Source organism: Mus caroli, chromosome 7 (genome assembly GCF_900094665.2).
Source record: "Mus caroli chromosome 7, CAROLI_EIJ_v1.1, whole genome shotgun sequence".
Classification (NCBI taxonomy): Eukaryota; Metazoa; Chordata; class Mammalia; order Rodentia; family Muridae; genus Mus; species Mus caroli.
Window position 1 is genome coordinate 102357473 of NC_034576.1, and position 18030 is coordinate 102375502.

The following is an 18030-nucleotide window of genomic DNA, read 5'->3' on the forward strand; positions in this document are numbered from 1 at the left end:
ACATAGGGCCCAGCAGAGGGACAGGAAGAACATAATACACTCTAACTTAACTCCTCCTATGTTACTTAGCACCAGACCTGGCTTTGGTGATTGCTGCCTATAACTCTCTCCAGGATATAATGGAAGGAAGACTTTGAAGAACAAATAAGAAACACAGTGGTCAGTTGCCTCACTCCAGTCTGAATGGCTGGTGGAAAGAAAATGAAAGGCAGCAAATGCTGGCAAGGCTGTGCAGGAGAGGGAACCCTTGTACCCCACTGGTGGAAATGTAAATTCATGTAGTCATTAAGTCAAAAAGTATGGAGGTGCTTCACAAAAAACTGAAAACAGGGCTGGAGATGTAGCACAGTTAATATAGAACTTGCAGACCATTCATGAAGTCCTGAGTTCAAGCCCAACTACACATAAAATGGGTGCAGTGGCTCATGCCTGTATTTCCAGCACACAGCAAGTTGGGGTAGGAGGATCAGGAGTTCACAGTCCTCTTTGGCTGTATAAAGAGCCAGGAATACACAGAGCCTTGTCTCAAAAAGAAAAAGAAGGCAAAGATAAGGCTGGAGATCTAGCCAAGAGGTACAGTGCGTGCCTAGCGTGGACAGTCCTGGATTTAATTCCTAGAATCACAAAAGTAAAGTGGCAGGAGAATCAACAATGTCTAGTGCTAGAGAAAGCTGAGTGCCCGTGTTCACTGAAGCATTACTCACAATTACCGAGATTCACAGTCAACCTAAGTGTCTCACAACAGTCATTAGCAGGTGAATGGATGAATACCATGTGAGAGCTAGTCTCTCTCTCTCTCTCTCTCTCTCTCTCTCTCTCTCTCTCTCACACACACACACACACACACTTTCCCTCTGTCTTTCCCTTTCCCTTCTCTGTGGTTTAGTGTGAATATGTGTGTGTGTGTGTGTGTGTGTAGGTGAATCTGTGTCTATTTTGAGACAGTCTTACTTCTATAGCCCAGCAAGAACTGCGATTCACTAAATTGCCCAGGATGGCATTAAACTTGTGGTCATTCTCCTGCCTCTGCTTCCCAAGTGCCTGGATGACAAACATGAGATGTCCTAACTAATTCCATCTTTTTGTTAACCTCAGTCTTTTTCTCTGCCTAGCTGTGGTATGTCTAGACCAGCTGTTTCTTAGCAACAGAGACCTTTAGCCAATTTGAAATCCCATCATGATGTCTGATTCAAGGATGTTACACCCTCAGAGTTACAACACTTGCTAAGTGTGCATGAGACCAGAATCCAGCACTGAACAAACAGAAACAAATATGCTGCTATAAAAACACCAAAGTGGAATTGCAGAGAGGGGAGGAGGGAGGGAGGGAGGGAGGGAGGGAGGGAGAGAGAGAGAGAGAGAGAGAGAGAGAGAGAGAGAGACTTCTTCATTCACCTCATGCTGTCATTCCTGGTGTTCTATGGGGTATAGTTTGAAGTACACTCAAGTATACCCCAAAAGGAATTCTAGCTCTGGTATGGGAAAGAGAGATTCTTATTTGACCTTTTGGGTCAGAGACTGGCCTCATAAAGACAGATGCAGGGCCACCATACCCTGGACACTTTTGGGCCCCTCTATAGGCCCCACCCAGTACCTCATCCTGTGGGATGGAGAAGGGATTGCATGATCACTCAAGTCTCGAAGCTTAGAGGGAATGTGAGGCTGGAGTCTCAGCCCTACACTGCCAGGCTGGGAAGGGATACACAAGGGGGCTTCTAGAGGAGAGCCCACAAGGAGGAGACACAGATGACAAGGAAAGCCAGTGTCACCATGTAGATTCTGTCTCACTAAGAGGCTACAGCAGGGACCCAGAAGTCCCAGGGGGAATATGGGCACATGCTAGTAGGCTAGCTCTAAGTTTTGGGCTTTAAGGAATTCTGCTCCTGCCCTGCATCCTTGGCTATTGTCCCAAAGAAGTACATTGAGGTCAATGACCAAGACAGCCAGTGTCATGGACTCACAGGCTCTTAGCCAAATTATGGTCACTTAAACATGTGAATTTTGCTCAGAGGTGGTGGTGCATATCTTTAATCCCAGCACTCAATGGGATAAAAGATTTGCTCAATTCTCTATGAGTTTGAGGCTAGCCTGGAATACATAGTGAGCTCTAGGCTAGCCAAGGCTACATAGTGAGACCTTGTCTCAGAGACAGAGAGAGGGACAGAGAAAGAGAGAAATAGAGACAGAGGCATGGAGGCAGACAAAGAGACAGAGAGAAGTGGATTTTGGGACTCGAAGACTATTTCTGACATGGGCCTGGAGAGAGATCTCAGTTAGTGACGTGCTTGCAATGCAAATGTAAAGACCTTGGTTTGATCCCCAAATCCATGTAAAAATGCTGGGTATAGTGGCACACACTTGTAGTTCCAGTACACAGAAGGTGGGGGTAGGTAGGTACCTAGGTCTCTCTGGCCAGGTCCCCTAGCTACAGAGATTCTGTCTCAAAAACCAAGGAAAAACACCCTAGGCTGTCCTCTGGCCTCCAACAGCATGTATATACACATGTGCCTATATCTGCATATCTCCCCCCAAACATACTTGCTAGTGCTCACACACACACACACACACACACACACACGATTGCACAGGCACACACAGATGTTCATGTGCACATACATGTGCAGGCACAAACACATACATGCTTTCATAGGCCACATAGATAAGAACACACATGCAGAGGCACACAAATACATACATAGGCACCACACACACACACACACACACACACACACACACACACACTCCTCTGATTCTAGAAAAGAAGTACTTAAAAATACCCATCGATTTGAACTTTAGCTAGGTGCCATAGCTCATACTTGTCAGTCCAGCACTTGGGAGGGTGAGGCAGGAGGATCGCCATGAATTTGAGATCAGCCTGAGCTACATAGTAAATCCTAGGCTAGCCCAGATTGAGGCCCAAGTGTCTAAAGAATTAAACTCTGCCCAGTCAACAACAAACACAAAGAAGCAGAGCACTAAGGCAAGACCTATGGCGAATTGGAATTATTCTAGGAGTAACAGAGCCAACAGAAGACCATGGTGCCCACTGGCTCTCAGAGGCTGGCCATGGCCAGCATGCTTGATGCAAGAGGCAAAAGGCCTGTTAGGAAGCAGGTGGCCAGGCCTCTTCCATCTCCTGGCTCAGCTCTAAGAACAGGTTCTCAGAGGAGCCAGTGAACACTGGAGAAGTACCGGGTGGGGCACCCCACCACCCAAGGGGCAATGCACCCAGAAATGATCTGTCAGAGAGCCCTTAAGAGACCCTGAAGAGGCCTCATAGCTGAGCCACCATTCAGGCACCCATGTCTCCTCACACCTGGCTTCCTTCACTCCTTAAGGCAGGGTGTGTGGGATGTCTTCTTCAACTCTCCTGAACAAACAACATAGCAGCATGGAGCAAGTTAGAGGACACAGCCTCAATATGCAGAGCTGGCTGTTCTTGTCAAATCTGCTGCCCACACATTAGATACATTGGCCAGACCCACTCATGATCAGACAAGCCTTATTTTATGTGCTACAATCTTTTGGCTTGTAGAGATTGACTTTAATGGCTGCATTTACTTCTAGGGTACTTAGGGGGTTCCTGGGCCCTAAGTCTGGGAGATGTTTGAAAAGATTTCCCAAACTGACTGGCTTTGACTGTTTCTTACTTACCCATCCCACTCTGTGCAGGAGAGACACATGCAGCATGTAGCAGCCAATATCACCCAGTGGGACCACTTCTCCAGGCTCTTCACTAGTGACTCTAGTGGGCCAGGCCAGCCAACCCTACTGCAAGCGGCCTGGCTGGTCCTGGAAGCCTTGAGGAGGCGGAGGTGGAGGCAGTGGCAGAGGCGGAGGCGGAGGCAGAGGCGGAGGCGGAGGATCAATTCCTCCCACATCAATATTTATTGCCCAAGAGCTGCTGGAAGCGGATCAGCATGTTCTCAGCCTTCAATCTTTTCTTAAGAACCTCTCAGCTCCCCTCCTCCCAGAACTCCACATCTGACAAGGTAGATGCAGACAGCCAGACAGGCACACAATCAGAACCAGTGTCACAAGGCTTCATGGCACATAGTTCTCAAAAGCCGACTCCAGGAACCACGGCAGCCAGGACTGCACATTCTCAGAACCCAAGGTAATTGTGTAGTGCTCCAGGAATCTGACCTCTGTACCTTATATGTGCCACACACAGCAGCAAGCATAGGGAAGTGACTTGCTGCGGAGGCACATGGCTGACCTGTTACCCAGTCCAGTGGACAGCTACCCACGCCTTTTGTTCTCTTTCCAAATATAGAGCCCAACGCAGAGTATCTGTCCCCAGACACACAGACTCTTGTCCTCCTAAGTGACACTCCTGTTTCCAAGGACTCCACTTCAGGTTCTGGGAATTTGAATCTTGGCCCAAGCTAGGCAGAACTGAGATTCCAAGCCCGCCCCCTGCCTCCAGAGCGATCACAGGCACTGTCAGCCCAGTCACCCGCTGTCTCTGGGAACCACCATTGCTGAATAAGCATCACTCCTGGGCAAGTCCTGCCCCAGGGCAGCAGAGCCGGTGCCTATCCCATTGGCTGCTCCCAAGTGCTCTGCTGCCTGCCCCCCAGCATGGCCAAGAAGGCCTCAGTGGCCTCTCTCTCCATGCTCTTCCTGGTCCAGTCCACCTGGTAAAGCAGGTGAAAAGTCCTTGCTTCCTGTCCTTCCAAGCATACCTTTGGGTCTTGAAGCCAGCAAAGGTTTTGTGGTTCTGGCCCCTGCTGGCCAGAATCCCAACCTGGGGTGTCTTTGGCCCTAGGTTGAGGTAGCTGACAAGGCTCAGTAGAACAGATGGTCCTGGAGCTTAGACGGACTTGAACTCATATTCTAATAAATTGACCCTCTATTTAAAAAAAAAATGACAAAAAAGAAATGACCTTTTCAGGTCTACTTGCTGGGTTAAACTTTCTTGTTCTAAGAAGGAAGCCCTCTTCCGCACTTCAATAAACGTGCCTAGAAGTACCAGGCCACTGCAAGAACATCTGGCAAGATTTTTTTTAAAATAAATTATTCTTTTGCAATTAGAATTACTTAGCAATAAGCACCTTACTTAACTTTAAAGCTGAGGTCTTAACAAGCAGCTCACATACTTGGGAAAAGAGAAAATGGACAAGGCTTCATAATGTAGTCAAGTTTGTACCCGGTCAAAGTGGCAATTGAATTGAAATTATGAGTGAAATTGAAATTATGTTGTCAAAATAGACTTTTCAGACTCATTTCCAGGGTCAGACATACATATCTTAGTGGTAGAGCCCTTGCCACTGCATGTGAAAGGTCTGAGAGGTTTAGATCCCAGTAATGATGATGATGATGATGATGGTGGTGGTGGTGGTGGTGATGGTGATAATAATAATAATAAATAAGTTTGTTGTTTGTCTTTTTTTTTTCAATTTGGAAGCAACTTACTGTCTTTTGGGCTTCATATTTTGGTAAATTCTTAGCTATAATCATCTATCCTGCTTTGTGGTTCATGGTTCCTGGTCTCTTTAGTCATGTGACCTTGGGCAAAATCTCCCACCATCCTGGCTCAGAGTACTCTATGCGTACTCGGCCCTATCACTGCGCCTGGCAAGGCCAGCCTCATGTCTGCTGTGGAACCCTAAGCTGAGGTCGTTTGCACTCAGCATCCCTTGGCTGTCTTCTCTGTACTTGCCAGTGTCCTCATGTCTAGCTCAGAACTCTTCCTACACCCAAGTTCTACAGCCTCAACTCCTTAGCATCTTCTAGCATAGTCAGAATTCCCAACATTTCTAAGTGACCGATGCCGACGTTCGTGAACCCCAGCAAGCCTGAGTCCTCACCCCAGGGCTCCTGGATTTGTTCATCGATTTCGAGCAAATCATACCATCCTCCCTCTGCCCCACAGCTCCTGGGTTATGGGAGGGCCCCATGATGGTCTCAGCGTGTGTGTGCCTGTTGGAAGGAGGCAGTGGGGCTTGCTCAGGAATGATGAAGCCTCATTAGGAAGCATTATGGTGGCTCTGGAGCCTGAGTTAGGGCTGGTACATGGAGGGTGCTTACCTTGCTGGCAGTCGAGGCCACACTTGCCAAGACCTTCCGCCTGAAATGAAACTCATGTTTCTCCTTGGGCATCTCTCTGGGGAAGAAGAAGTAGGGGCTGGAAGCCAGGACCACCAGTCCTGAAGAGATGAGGAAGCCCAGCCACCAGGCGCCCACCCATCTGGGGTCTTTTGGAGTCAAGTTGATGCCTCCTGGAAGAGAAAACCATGATGATGTTAGTGTCATGACTGTCTGTCATCTCTGCCTCTGAGAACCTTCAACCAAGAGGCCGACGGAGTACTGGAGGAATGCCTATAACCTCAGGCCAGCTACTTAGTTTCTGTGCCTTAGTGTCTTCCACTGTGACACACAGATATTAGTAGCTTCAGGAGTTAAGGTTTTCTATGTCATAGGGTTGTTAGGAGAATTACAGAAAAAAATATATATATAACGGTAAACATTATACATATATAGCTAAAACAAGTAAAGTTAATTAAAAAATTAAATATCTAATTTGAGCACCTGGGGAGTGGAAGTAATAGGATCAAAAATCCAAGGTCACCCTCGGCTAATTAACCACTGAGTTTGTAGTCTGGGCTACAGGAGACCCTGTCTCAAAAACACAAACAAAATCTGTGAAAGACAGACAGGAGAAGAACTTCATGGGATGTGCATTTTATAGTCACATGTTCCTTCTCTCCCATTTCTATTTCCATTGCATTTCCACCATTAGACAAAGCATTATTACTGAATCAAACTAAGGTGGGATTGCTGTTGTCTTTAGACCACGTTTAAAACAACTGGGATTGTTTAACAGAACCATTCAGAGTTACTAAGACCTGCTTAAAATGACCATAGAGTTGTGGGGTTAACAAATGTGTTCCTTTAACAAGTCCTATCTTAATGGGTTTGGTCCCTAACCTATTTTAACTAGAACATGATGCTCAACTGCTCATAAAGCTTCTAAAGTGAAAGGCTGAAGAGCTGACACCTTCCCTGAGTCTCTCTGTGCTGGGTAGCTCTTTCTCTGAACTGAAACATCAGGAGGCTGAGACACAAGGTCCACAGAGCCCCTCTCTAAGGTTACGACAGCAGTAAGACATTTTGGGCAGGAGAAACCTCTCTGATGGAACTATCAGCAACTTGTGCAGGATGCTCTAGGGATGCAGCTTCTGTGTGCTGTCACTTACAGTGTGGTGGGACTCTCAATGATGCCCTTGAATCCCCCATGCTCCTGAAAGTAACTCCAGTAAACTCACTGGCTCACCAAGCTTGCCTAAGATGGAATTGTTTCTTTGGTCTGTCATCATTGCCCTATCTGGGGCGAAAAGACATTTGCTCACTTCTCTCCAGGAAAAGTCACACAACACCCAGCATCACAGGTACTTTATAAAAATACAAGTCCCCAGTAGCACCAGCCAGCAGCAGTTCACACAGTCTGTTCTCCAGGCACTGGGTCCCGAGCTTCTCTGGGCAGGAGCTAGGGAGCACAGCTGGCACTTAACAATGTGGTTCCAGATCATGGACGGGTGTGGCTTCTCCACTGATGGTATTCAATGCTTTCTTTGTTTGTTGTCTGCCTTGGCCCCATGCCACACTAGAGAGAGCCTAGCTCCTCTTCAAGCATATGCTAGTCTATGCCTGCAGCAGATAGGAACCACCCACCCTTCAAATCCCCCATGAAGAAATGGACCTGGGAGATGGCTTAGAGGCAACATCCACCCTGTGTGCCAAGATGATGCCAACAGATAGAAGACACATACTTCCAAATGGAGGTGTCTTGGAAAACCTAGGCTACCCCAACTCTCAGGGACTTTCCCTCAGAGCATCAAGGGGCTGCTACCAGAGCCCCTTGGTCATTGGTGTTGGGGCCCAGTGTTCTAGAAGGAAGAGAGACAGGCAGTATTGCCATTCGTGATGGTTGCCCAGACCTGTCCTGGCTCAGGGAACCCGTGAGAGAAAGCTAGAGGATGACCACCCAGACACACATGCGCTGTTGGTGGCTTCTAGGACCTGCTAGAAAAATCTCCAAGTGAGGGACGGGACTTCTGAGTGGTAGGGGGCCGAAGGCATGCCTGGCACTGAGTGTGACAAGCAGGCAGCTGAGGAGCCACGGTAAGCTGCTCTAACAGGATACCATCCACCCTCCATCCCCCTGCACATGCAGGGATCCAGGGCTCTTGGACCCCACAGACCTTCCTGGCTACCTTCAGACCAACGTTTAGCCAGGCTCCTTGGCCCACTCTGGCCTCTAGTTGATTCTGAGAATACAGTTTCCCAAATGAGACCCCCAGAGGCTTCTGGGATCCTAAGGTAGTTGCTTGGCTAAAAGGGCCCCAGGTCAGGTCTCAGCTGGGAGAGATATGAGGAGAGATCTGATTGACTGGGCTCTGCTCTAGATTCTCAGGTGCTATGGCCCTAGTCTTAGAAGGCTATCCCCCTGAGGGCAGTGCTCCCCACAGACTAAGAGGGCATATTTTATTATCTGTCAACAGTGTGTCTGTGCCTTAACAGTGTGTCTGGGGAGGGAGGGTATGCAATAAGGTCAGGTGGTGCCAAAGGGCACAGCTCCTTAAAAGATGGCTCTTTACAGTTTATCTCTGATACGTCACCAGATTCTTGTGACAGCCTCAGGGAACAGGAGGATAGAGATGATCTCAGTTGTGAGGAAACTGAGGCCTAGAGATTGAAGGAAAAGGCTCATTATGGTCAGTGTTGCTACAGGGTTCCCATATGGGTTCCTGGTGTGGGACCTCCTGGAAGAGCAGTGATCAGTTACAGAGTGTGTGCATGTGCACCCCTGAGGATGATGAACACGGCACAGGCTCACCTTCTGGCATCCGGTCAATGTCCACATAAAGGCGTAGCATGAGGCTACCCAGCCCATAGGCCAGGCCAGGCCCCATCGTGGTTATTCCAAACAAGATCCCTGCAATTCAAAGTCTTGGTGAGGGTACTGAGATGCTACCTGCCATCAGAATCCCTCTGTCTACCATCAGTAGATTCCTGCACACCTTAGTGGGTCCCTACCACCTACCCCCAGCAGGTCTGTGCCCTGAGTGGGTCTCTGTCTTCCCCGAGTGGGTCTCTGACTACCCAATCTTTCATGGCAAGAACAGTCATCAGGGCTCTCTGTAGGATTCTCTAGGTTTTTTCCCTCATCCTCCTGCCAGGCCTCTCTTCCCCCTGATTGGGCTTGGCCCCACTATCAGAGCTTAAGGGGAGAGAACATCTTTACCAATGTAGAGGGGTGAGTTGCTATCGTGGGCAAAGTCGTCAATGTAGGAGATCCCAAAAGGCTGTATGGGCACAGCACCGATGCCAAGCAGGGTCTGTGCTGCAAACATGATCCCCACCATAGTCAGATGCTTGGCTTCTGTGTGACTGGAACAGCTGCCATTGGACAGGACAGAGGCTGGAGCCATAGTTGTGGGCAGGCACAGGGATGCTTCAAAGTCCAGTGACCTATTGTCTGAGAGAAGACGATAAGAGCTATCACCATAGCTGAGACGAACAGTAATCACCAAATGTAAGAAGATGTTCTGAGTGCTTGGATGTAAGTCACTCGATTGCCCCAACCTAGGGTTCACAGACCAGAAACATGTCAACCAGCTCAGCCCCACAGTCTGACCACACAGTTCCTGCTCTTAGCTTGCCACAGCTCATCTTTCTGAGCAGGGGCATCCAGAAGGGTCATAACAGTGGTGACTCTTGGGTGGAGGAGCAGGAGTGACCAACATAGGTAGAATTTGAACTGGGTGGAGAATGACAAATAAGATTTTTTCCAGAAAGGAGGGGAAGAGTTCACAGGAGAGCAAACTTGGGTCCTCAGAAGGGCACAGAGATGGAAGGAGATGTTCCAAATAGCAAGTCACAGAGTAGGGGCATCCCAGGGCTATAGGCAGGGCTGGGAGGAACAGGAAGACCCCAGACTATGGAGGGCTCTGGTGTTCTTGGTATTCATTTGGGGAAGAAGCTGTGTTGGTTCAGGACACAGTGCAGAAAAGGGTGTTTTCTTAATTTAGCTCCAGACATTTACTCTTTGACCAATATTTGGTAAGCAAACTCGAGGAGACCCTTGTTCTATTATTATCCCCAACATGGTGACAGCAGGGACCCAGAGGTGCCAAGTCAACCAAGAGAGCCACACCCAGGTATTGGAAAGAACCATGCAGCCAAAGTCATCAGCGAATGTCCCACTGTCCTCAGTGGCTGTCCCTCTGTGTAACCATTGCCTCTCTGGTCCTCATCCCTCAAATGAGTCTCCCAGAACAGATGTTCTCTAGGCATTAGAAGGTCAAATGAAGAACAGTTCTGGATGAGGTCTAGGTATGGGCCTGGCCTTGCATCTCCCTCTTTGGCCTCAGGGTCCTGAGGCCATAGTGGTAACCTCTGCCCTATAAGGTCCTTGACAGAGTGGTGAGAGGTGTCCCTCTCTAGTTCCCAGTAGATATTTAAGTACACCAATCACATTTGCCTTTACTATTCCTGGGTCCAGGGTCTTACAGATGGCCTAACCTGTCACACAGATGCACAGTACTGCAGAAGAGATAAACTGAGGAAAGCTGTGGTTGTCAGAGCAGGGAGAGCGTTTGGAGCTTAGAGTCATGGTACGCTTTGAGCTGATCTTGTGAACACTGAGGCTCACACATGAGAAGAGCTCAGAACCAGCCAGGAGGCCAAAGTGAAACCTTGCACAGAAAAATCTCTGCTAAAGTGGAAGTTCTGGGCAAAACGCCATGAGGAAGTACTTCTTCCCAGCATCCCAAGGTTCCCTGGTGACAGCCGTCCTCTCAGCTCTAGAAACCCACTCAGCATTTTTTTTTTTAAAGTAAGAGACAAGAGCTCACAATGTAGCCTGAGCAGCCTGGAACTCACTATGTATCCCAAGATGACCTCAAACATGTGGCCATCAACATGCCTCTCTGCCTTCTGAGTGCTAGAATGTTAGGCATGAACCACCAAGCGTGATTCTCTGCCTTCTTCATGCTCTCTACACTGTGTCACTTTTGGGGACCCTGTTTGTGCCACACCCCACTCCCTGCAATGTTTATCCTCCCCCCACCCCCCCACCCCGCCACCATGGCACTTCCTCTAGCCCTTGGTAGCTCCTTCTAACTATCTGTCTTCATCCCCTACCCGGGGCTTCCTCTCCCCATCTTCTATGCAGTCAGGTAGAATGGCCATATTCACTCCATCTATAAGGTCCAGAATATGTCTGCTTCACAGTCTCCCCTCCAGGTCTTAGCACTTCAGAGACAAAACCCACATGCTAAGCTTTCTGTCTGTCTGTCTGTCTGTCTGTCTCCTCTCCAGGGCTGGGAGTCTCCTGGAGAGGAGGCTCAGTGCCCTAAGGGGTTGGGTGTAGAGTAGGCAGTATTGTAGATGTCTCTCATGAACCACGGATGGATGGATGGATGGATGGATGGATGGATGGATGGATGGATGCAAGAGGAAAGAAAAGTGAATATTCAAGATGCTTGTTCGAAGAGACATCTTTCTTTTTCAACTGGGCTTTCAACAAAATCCTCTTAAATTATTATTATTATTATTATTAATTAATTTATTTATTTACTATATCCATCTTACTCATTCGAGCATTGGTTCTTTTTTCCCCCTTCTTTTGTGAGACAGAGTCTCATGTATCCTTGGCTCAATGTATAGCCAAGGAGAGCCTAGAACTTCCTATCTTCCTGCTTCTGCCTCCCAAGTGTTCCACCAAGCCTGGCTTCTCTGTTTTGAATGTTTGTGTGAATTAAATGCACAAATACAAACAAAATGCTTCAACCTATGCCTGGCATCCAGGAAGCACCATAGGATGCCTTTATGTTATTCTATAGACTTCTCACAAGAAGCCTCTGTGTGCCGGGCCCTAAAGCAGGCTGTACTATAAATTCTCTCCCACCTCAAAACTCCACAGAGACATATGAGCAGGTCCTCGCCCAGAGAAGACTAGATTTCACCTCTGCCCTACAGCTACCTTTCCTACCATGAACTGGGACCAGAGAGACTGGGATGAGCTAGGGAGGACAATCAGGTACTCTAGACAGTGATCCCCATCCTGGATGCAGACTTGGGGATGGGCTCCATGCTCAGGATTGAAGTCCCTCAGTCATCTCCTGCCCAGTCTCTTACCGGAGCTGCCGTGGTCATAGCGGTATGGCTCTGAGATGAAGTGAGGGAGTGCCATGAGCAGGCCTGCCGTGGCCACCAGGAGACCCCCATAGCCGATCATCCGGGGTCTGTGCACTCGGCTGCCGAAGTAGCTCACAAATAAGATCAAGGATACATTCCCTACCTGCAAAGGATGAAATGAGAATGAAGGCACGCCAGAGTCCTCAACCCAAGGGCTGCTGCCATCCTCTCTGTGGCTGGCTACCTTCAGTGTGCCCTTTTGTACACTGGGATGGCTGGTTTGAATAAGAACCATCTGGATGTGTTTGGAATGGAGATTCTAAGCCAGGCATGTTGACTCATGCATGCCTACCATCCAAGTACTCCAAAGAGTGTGGCCAAGGTATAGCTGGGAAGTCAAGGCCAGCCTGGGCTACGTAGTGAGGCCCTATCTCAACAACAAACAGAACACAAAACTGACAACAACATGCAGATTTTGTGTCTTCCTAGGAAAGGGAAGGGCCTCGTTGCCTTTTTAGAGGAGAAAAATAAGGATAAAGCTGGCTGGTCAAGTTCACTTTGGAGGAGGATGATCAGGGAAGGGATTCAGAGCTTCACGGCCTCGAGAATGAAAGATACAGTCTAACACCAGGGGGTTAAGGCTTGGAACTTCAAGTTTTAGACTCATAATCTCAAGGAGCTACAGGTGGAGTGGGCGAGCTCCAGGGTCCTCAAAGGGAGTGGGCCATATCAACAGGGTTTGCAGGGCTATTGACTGGGGTAGAGGGACTTTCCCCATTTACTAAATGGACTGACCTTCCCTTCCCACATGTGAGATCTAAGAGTAGCATTATGCTGAGACCATCTGGGAATGGGATGCTGTGCAGCTGGTGGGCACATTATCCAAGGAAAAGTATTTGACAGAAGTCTGATGGGCCTTGAGAGAGAAGAGCCTTCCCATCTCTGAGAGAGACAACATCTGGTGGGAGATGGCTGAGGCCCAGCAGAACTGATTTCCACTGAATCCGAATGCGTCGGCTCAGCTTCTCCCTGCCTGTCTGAGGACCTGTGGATCCTGGGTATCCTGGGGCCAGACCTCCACTGCAGTGTCACGCCTCCCTCTTGTCACTCCAAGGTCAGTCAAAGGGTATCCTGCAGGTAACTGGAGCCTCTCTCAGGGACAGAAGTGACTCTCTGTGATTCCTTCCTGGGACAGACAATAGCTACAGGATCCAAGACACAAAGGAGCCACAAGGAGGGTGGGTGTTTACCCAACTCTGGCAAACTAGAAAATATCTCCTGTTCTCTAGCAAAGGTCTCCTAAGGGCATGATGGCTAGGTCCTTTTTCCTACTAGGACGATCAGGACATGAGGAGGCTTTTCTAGGCTTCCAGCCTGGGCCAGGATGCTGCAAGAGGAGAGCTATGAGAGATTTGGGGAGCAGGCAGTGTTGGGGGCTGCATGTGGGCCTGGGGAGGAAATGTTTATGGGTATACGAAAGGGGGTGAGTGGAGGTTGGTGTGCAGGGCTTGCTGCTCAGCACGCACTCCTGAGGAGGGCTAGGAACAGTACCTCATTGAAAGCAGCTAGCAGCCCCGAGATCTGGCTGGACAGCCCAAAGCGCTTTTCCACTGTGGAGATGGAGCTCTTGAGGTAGCCAGAGATCATGAGCTGTGTCAGCTGCAGTAGACTGTGACATAGGACAAAGAACTGTAGGAGAGAGGCAGTGATAGTGGCAGGTGAACGGACACCATCAGAAGTCATGTGGGACAGAGGGAGAGGAGAACGTGGCCGAAAGATGAGCAAGGGATAGACAATGGGTAAACAGAGTCAGGGAAGGCAGATATATGAGAGGAGAGAACAAGAGGGAGAGAAGAGATGAGGAAGAGAGGAGGGAGGGATGGAGGAAGGGAGGGAGAGGGAGAGAGGGAAAGAGTTAGTTAATTGGAGTAGCCCATGGAGTCTCACTCAGGTTGACAAAATGAGGTAGAACTTGGGGACATGGGTGCTCCCAGAGACACACTTGACTAAAAATAGGAGCATCAGTGCCTTTCCGACCCTCTGATCTCCTCAGGGGTTGGGTTGGACTTTCCTCCCGGCTCTGTAGCACTACCCTCTTCCCCAGAAGGCTCTCCTCCCCACTCGCACCCATCTTCACGGGGATGCTCTGGAGGAGGACACTCCCTTTTCTGACTTCCCCAAGCTGTCCCACCCCACCTCACCCCAAACAACCCAGCCTTCCCGGAAAAAGCTGGCAAACCTCCTAGAGAAAGAAAAGCTTGCTTCTAGGAAGCAAAATCCAGGAGAACTTAGGCCAGAGCTTAACGTATTTTCTTAGTACTTTGGAGCCTCGATTTCTTCATTAGTACAAGGGCAGGAGCCCCACCTAGGATCACTGAGGAGAGTCATCCCTCGAGGGCTGTGGTGGGGCTCAGCAGGAGAACACTCATCTAGTAAGTTCATTCTTTTCACTAAAGCTGTAACAGAGAAGAGCCCGTGTGCAGCACCTTGCACAGGGTCTGACATCTATTGGGTGAGTCTTTCGGGCCCTTGTTGTGAAGTCAAAACTTCAGTGCTCACACAGGTTTAGGACTGCAGGGTTTATCTCTATTTCTCCAAGGGATTGAGCAGCAAGGGAGTCACCCCCACCCCCTATCATCTATAGGCTAACACTATCAACCTCTGCAAGGAGAGCCTGGTCGCCTTCTTTGTGCCCAGAACCAAGCTAAGAGCTTCCTTGAGTCATCTCACAAACTCATCCTCAAAGAGAAGAAGTGAGAAGGCAGACACTTGGTCTGGGGTACCAAGCTGGGCTGGGTGGTCCCTGCCCTGCCCTGCCCTGCCCTGCCCTGCCTGTACATACCTTGATGTTGTGGAACATCCCGCGGGGCTGTGCATCCTGATGTGAGTCCTGAGGCTCCACACTGACTTTCCTTTCATGCATGTCTTCTGTGCCCATTGTGGTCTTGGTGCTCCTGTCTGGCATCCGGGGCCCCTCACCTATGGGCCCAATGGGACATCCAACCCAGTGATGAGATAAAATCCCAGATAAAAGCCCTTGACCCGTGCAGTGTACTGTTTCCAGAAACTGTGACCTGGGTAGTATGGGGGACTGAGAGTCAGTCTCATCAGCCTTTCTGATAAGACCCCCTGGGAGGGCCTTTCCTGTGAGACCATGGGTCCCACCCATGTATTCCTGCTGGAGACCTTTGCTCTGTCCAGGCACACACTTCTGAAAGAGATAGAAAGAGTCCCTTTTCCCCCACAGCAAGCTCTGGGACAACCACCCTCATACTAAGTATGAGCTGTGTGGTCTTTCCGTAGGCTTTAGACTAGGGGTGGGGGTCAATGTTGACTCCCGAGCTAAGGGATAAAGGCTTTCCCTTTATCAGACAGATACCTCTTGTCCTCATAGGACAGCATCATGTACATAGCCACAGAGCTAAGCAGTCATGTCTGCAAGCCATGCATCAAAGCACACAGCTAACTCAGAATATATGTCACAGAACCTTTGCCTGGACAAACAGACGCAGAGCTGTTTGGGACCCCTGATCTCAGTACCATGTTGGCTTTCTCACATAGTAACTATAGCAACACATCCATTACTATCTCCTGGGATCTCCTGCTTCTGGCTCTCAGTGGAAACCCCAGAAGTACCGCCTACAGTACTCTACAACATCCTTTCAGCTGGAGACCAGAGCTTCCCCTGCACAACCCCCTCCATTTCCTGTGGGAAGCCTCCTCCATTGTTCCATGTCCCCCTCACCACAGGCTACAGTTTCCCCTCATTTCATGGCCTGCTGGAGACCTAAAAACACTTCTGAGGCAGTGGATTCTGTCTCCATTCCGGGAAGAAAACTCAAAGAGGGCAACCGAGACCCTGAACCTCCACAGGCCAAGGTTTTGTGTTCCTCACACAAGGTGCCTTGGAACTTGAGGACTATTTCTTTTTTTACGATTTATTTACTTATGTATTTTATGTATATGGGTACTTTGCCTGCATGTACATCTGCATACCAGAAGATGGCATTGGACAGTTGTGAGTTGCCATGTGGGTGCCGGGAGTTGAACTCAGGACCTTTGGAAGAGCAATGCATACTCTTAATCACTGAGCCATCTCTCCAGCGTCCTCTCCCCCTGCCCCTTTGTCCTCCAAAGATCACTTTTAAATGTGTGTGTGTGTAGGTGTGTGCCCACACGTCCATAGAGGCCAGAGGCCCTGGATTTCCTGGGGCTGGGGCTCCAAACCTTTGGGAGCCACTGATGTGGATGATGGGAATGGAACTCAGGTCTTCCAAAAGAACAGGGCACTCCCTTAACCATTAAAAGCCATCCCCCCAGCCTTGAGAACCATTAACACGTATCATGGTTAATTGTGATTGTCAACTCAGTGGGATTTACAATCACCTAGCAGACATATCTTTGGGTGTGTCTGAGGGTAGGTTCCAGAGGGGTTTAACTGAGGAAGGGCCACTTAGCATGATGTGGCACCATCCGCTGGCCTGTGGTCTCTGACTAAATACAATAGACAAAGGGCTATACAATAGACAACAGGTATACCAGCACTCGACTCTCTCTCTCTGCCGACTGTACATACAACGTAACTGGGCTACATCTTCTCCATAGTGATAGATTGTACCTATGAGCCCAAATACAACTTCCCTTAGGTTGTTTTATGATCAGGTATCAGACTCTAACTAGTGAAATGACTGATAAGGTATAATTCACATGCCATAAAACTCACAATCCAGAGCCAAGGGGTAAAGTGCATTTTGGGTTTTGTATGTTCATATACAGCCATCACCACTGCCCAGTTCCAAAACTCCCCCTTTCCACAGCAGGAAGCCTGGCACTAAGAAGTCATTTCTCATTCCTCCTTAGCAGGGTTCTGGAAACCCAAATTTACTTCCTGGCGTTGTGGGTTTTCTATTCTGGACATGTTACATAGATGAAATGATCTACTATGTGGTTGGTCACCTGTAACTAATGTTTTAAATTCCATAATATTTCCAAGGGTGCTCAACACTGTAGCTTCTGTCAATGCTTCATGCGTTGGTACAGATGATGGCGCTCTGTCACGCAGGGTAGATTACATTTTGTTGATGTATATATATATTCATCAACTGATAAACACTTGGGCCATTTGGAGTATTGTGAACAGTCACTGTAGCCTTTCATGGGACATACACTCTCAGTTCTCATGGGCACACATCTGGGAGTGGAATCACTGGGTCCTATGACAGATCTGTGTTTGACTGTTTGAGAAACCATCTGACTGTTTGCTGCAACTCTTCTAAGCTCAGCTCCAGCCCTGTCATTTGGTTGGCCTGGACCTAGGGCATGCTGGCAATGCCACATGGGGTGATTGACTAAGTGTGAGCAGGCCCAATGGAGAAGGGCACTGCATTCCCTCCCCTTGTCAGGCTTGTTCAAGGAACATGGAGAGATATGCCATTTCCAAGCCCACCAATAACATTCCAGTCTCTCTACACCTTTTCTGATAAGTTATGAGCAGCCTTTTCAGTGCTGGCCACCCAGGTAGGTGTGATGGGGTCATGGATGGTTTGATTATGATGGTGGGCATCTTTTTATGTTCATATTTATCATTTTTATAACTCTCCAGAGAAATGCCTAGACAGTAGCTGGAAACTTTTGAGGAAACGGAAGTGCGTGTGTTTGGGAGGAGTTCCTTTTGGGTCACAAACATCCAGAGGAAACAGAGGAGAGCAACACCTGGCAGGGAGGAGGTGGGAGGGGCACCACTGGGAAGGGGAAAGAGGAGGAGACTGCTGAGATCACTGAAGAGGGGAAGCCAGGCGCTGGTGGTGCACACCTTTAATGCCAGCACTTGGGAGGCAGAGGCAGGTGGATTTCTGAGTTCGAGGCCAGCCTGGTCTACAGAGT

The 18030-nt window shown here is 48.9% G+C and overlaps 1 protein-coding gene across 4 annotated transcripts in view; it reads right to left on the reverse strand.

The window, feature by feature from the left end:
- Slco2b1 (solute carrier organic anion transporter family member 2B1) overlaps positions 1–18030 on the reverse strand; it is a 48336-nt gene that overhangs the window by 16707 nt on the left and 13599 nt on the right. For all 4 annotated transcript variants that reach the window (XM_029479789.1, XM_021167884.1, XM_021167885.2 and 1 more), the window contains exons 2-7: positions 14990–15126; positions 13699–13836; positions 12148–12310; positions 9251–9484; positions 8843–8941; positions 6034–6224 (exon numbers count right to left, since the gene is read on the reverse strand). In XM_029479789.1, coding sequence (XP_029335649.1) covers positions 6034–6224; positions 8843–8941; positions 9251–9484; positions 12148–12310; positions 13699–13836; positions 14990–15126 — 962 coding nt within the window. The remainder of the gene's footprint in view (positions 1–6033; positions 6225–8842; positions 8942–9250; positions 9485–12147; positions 12311–13698; positions 13837–14989; positions 15127–18030) is intronic.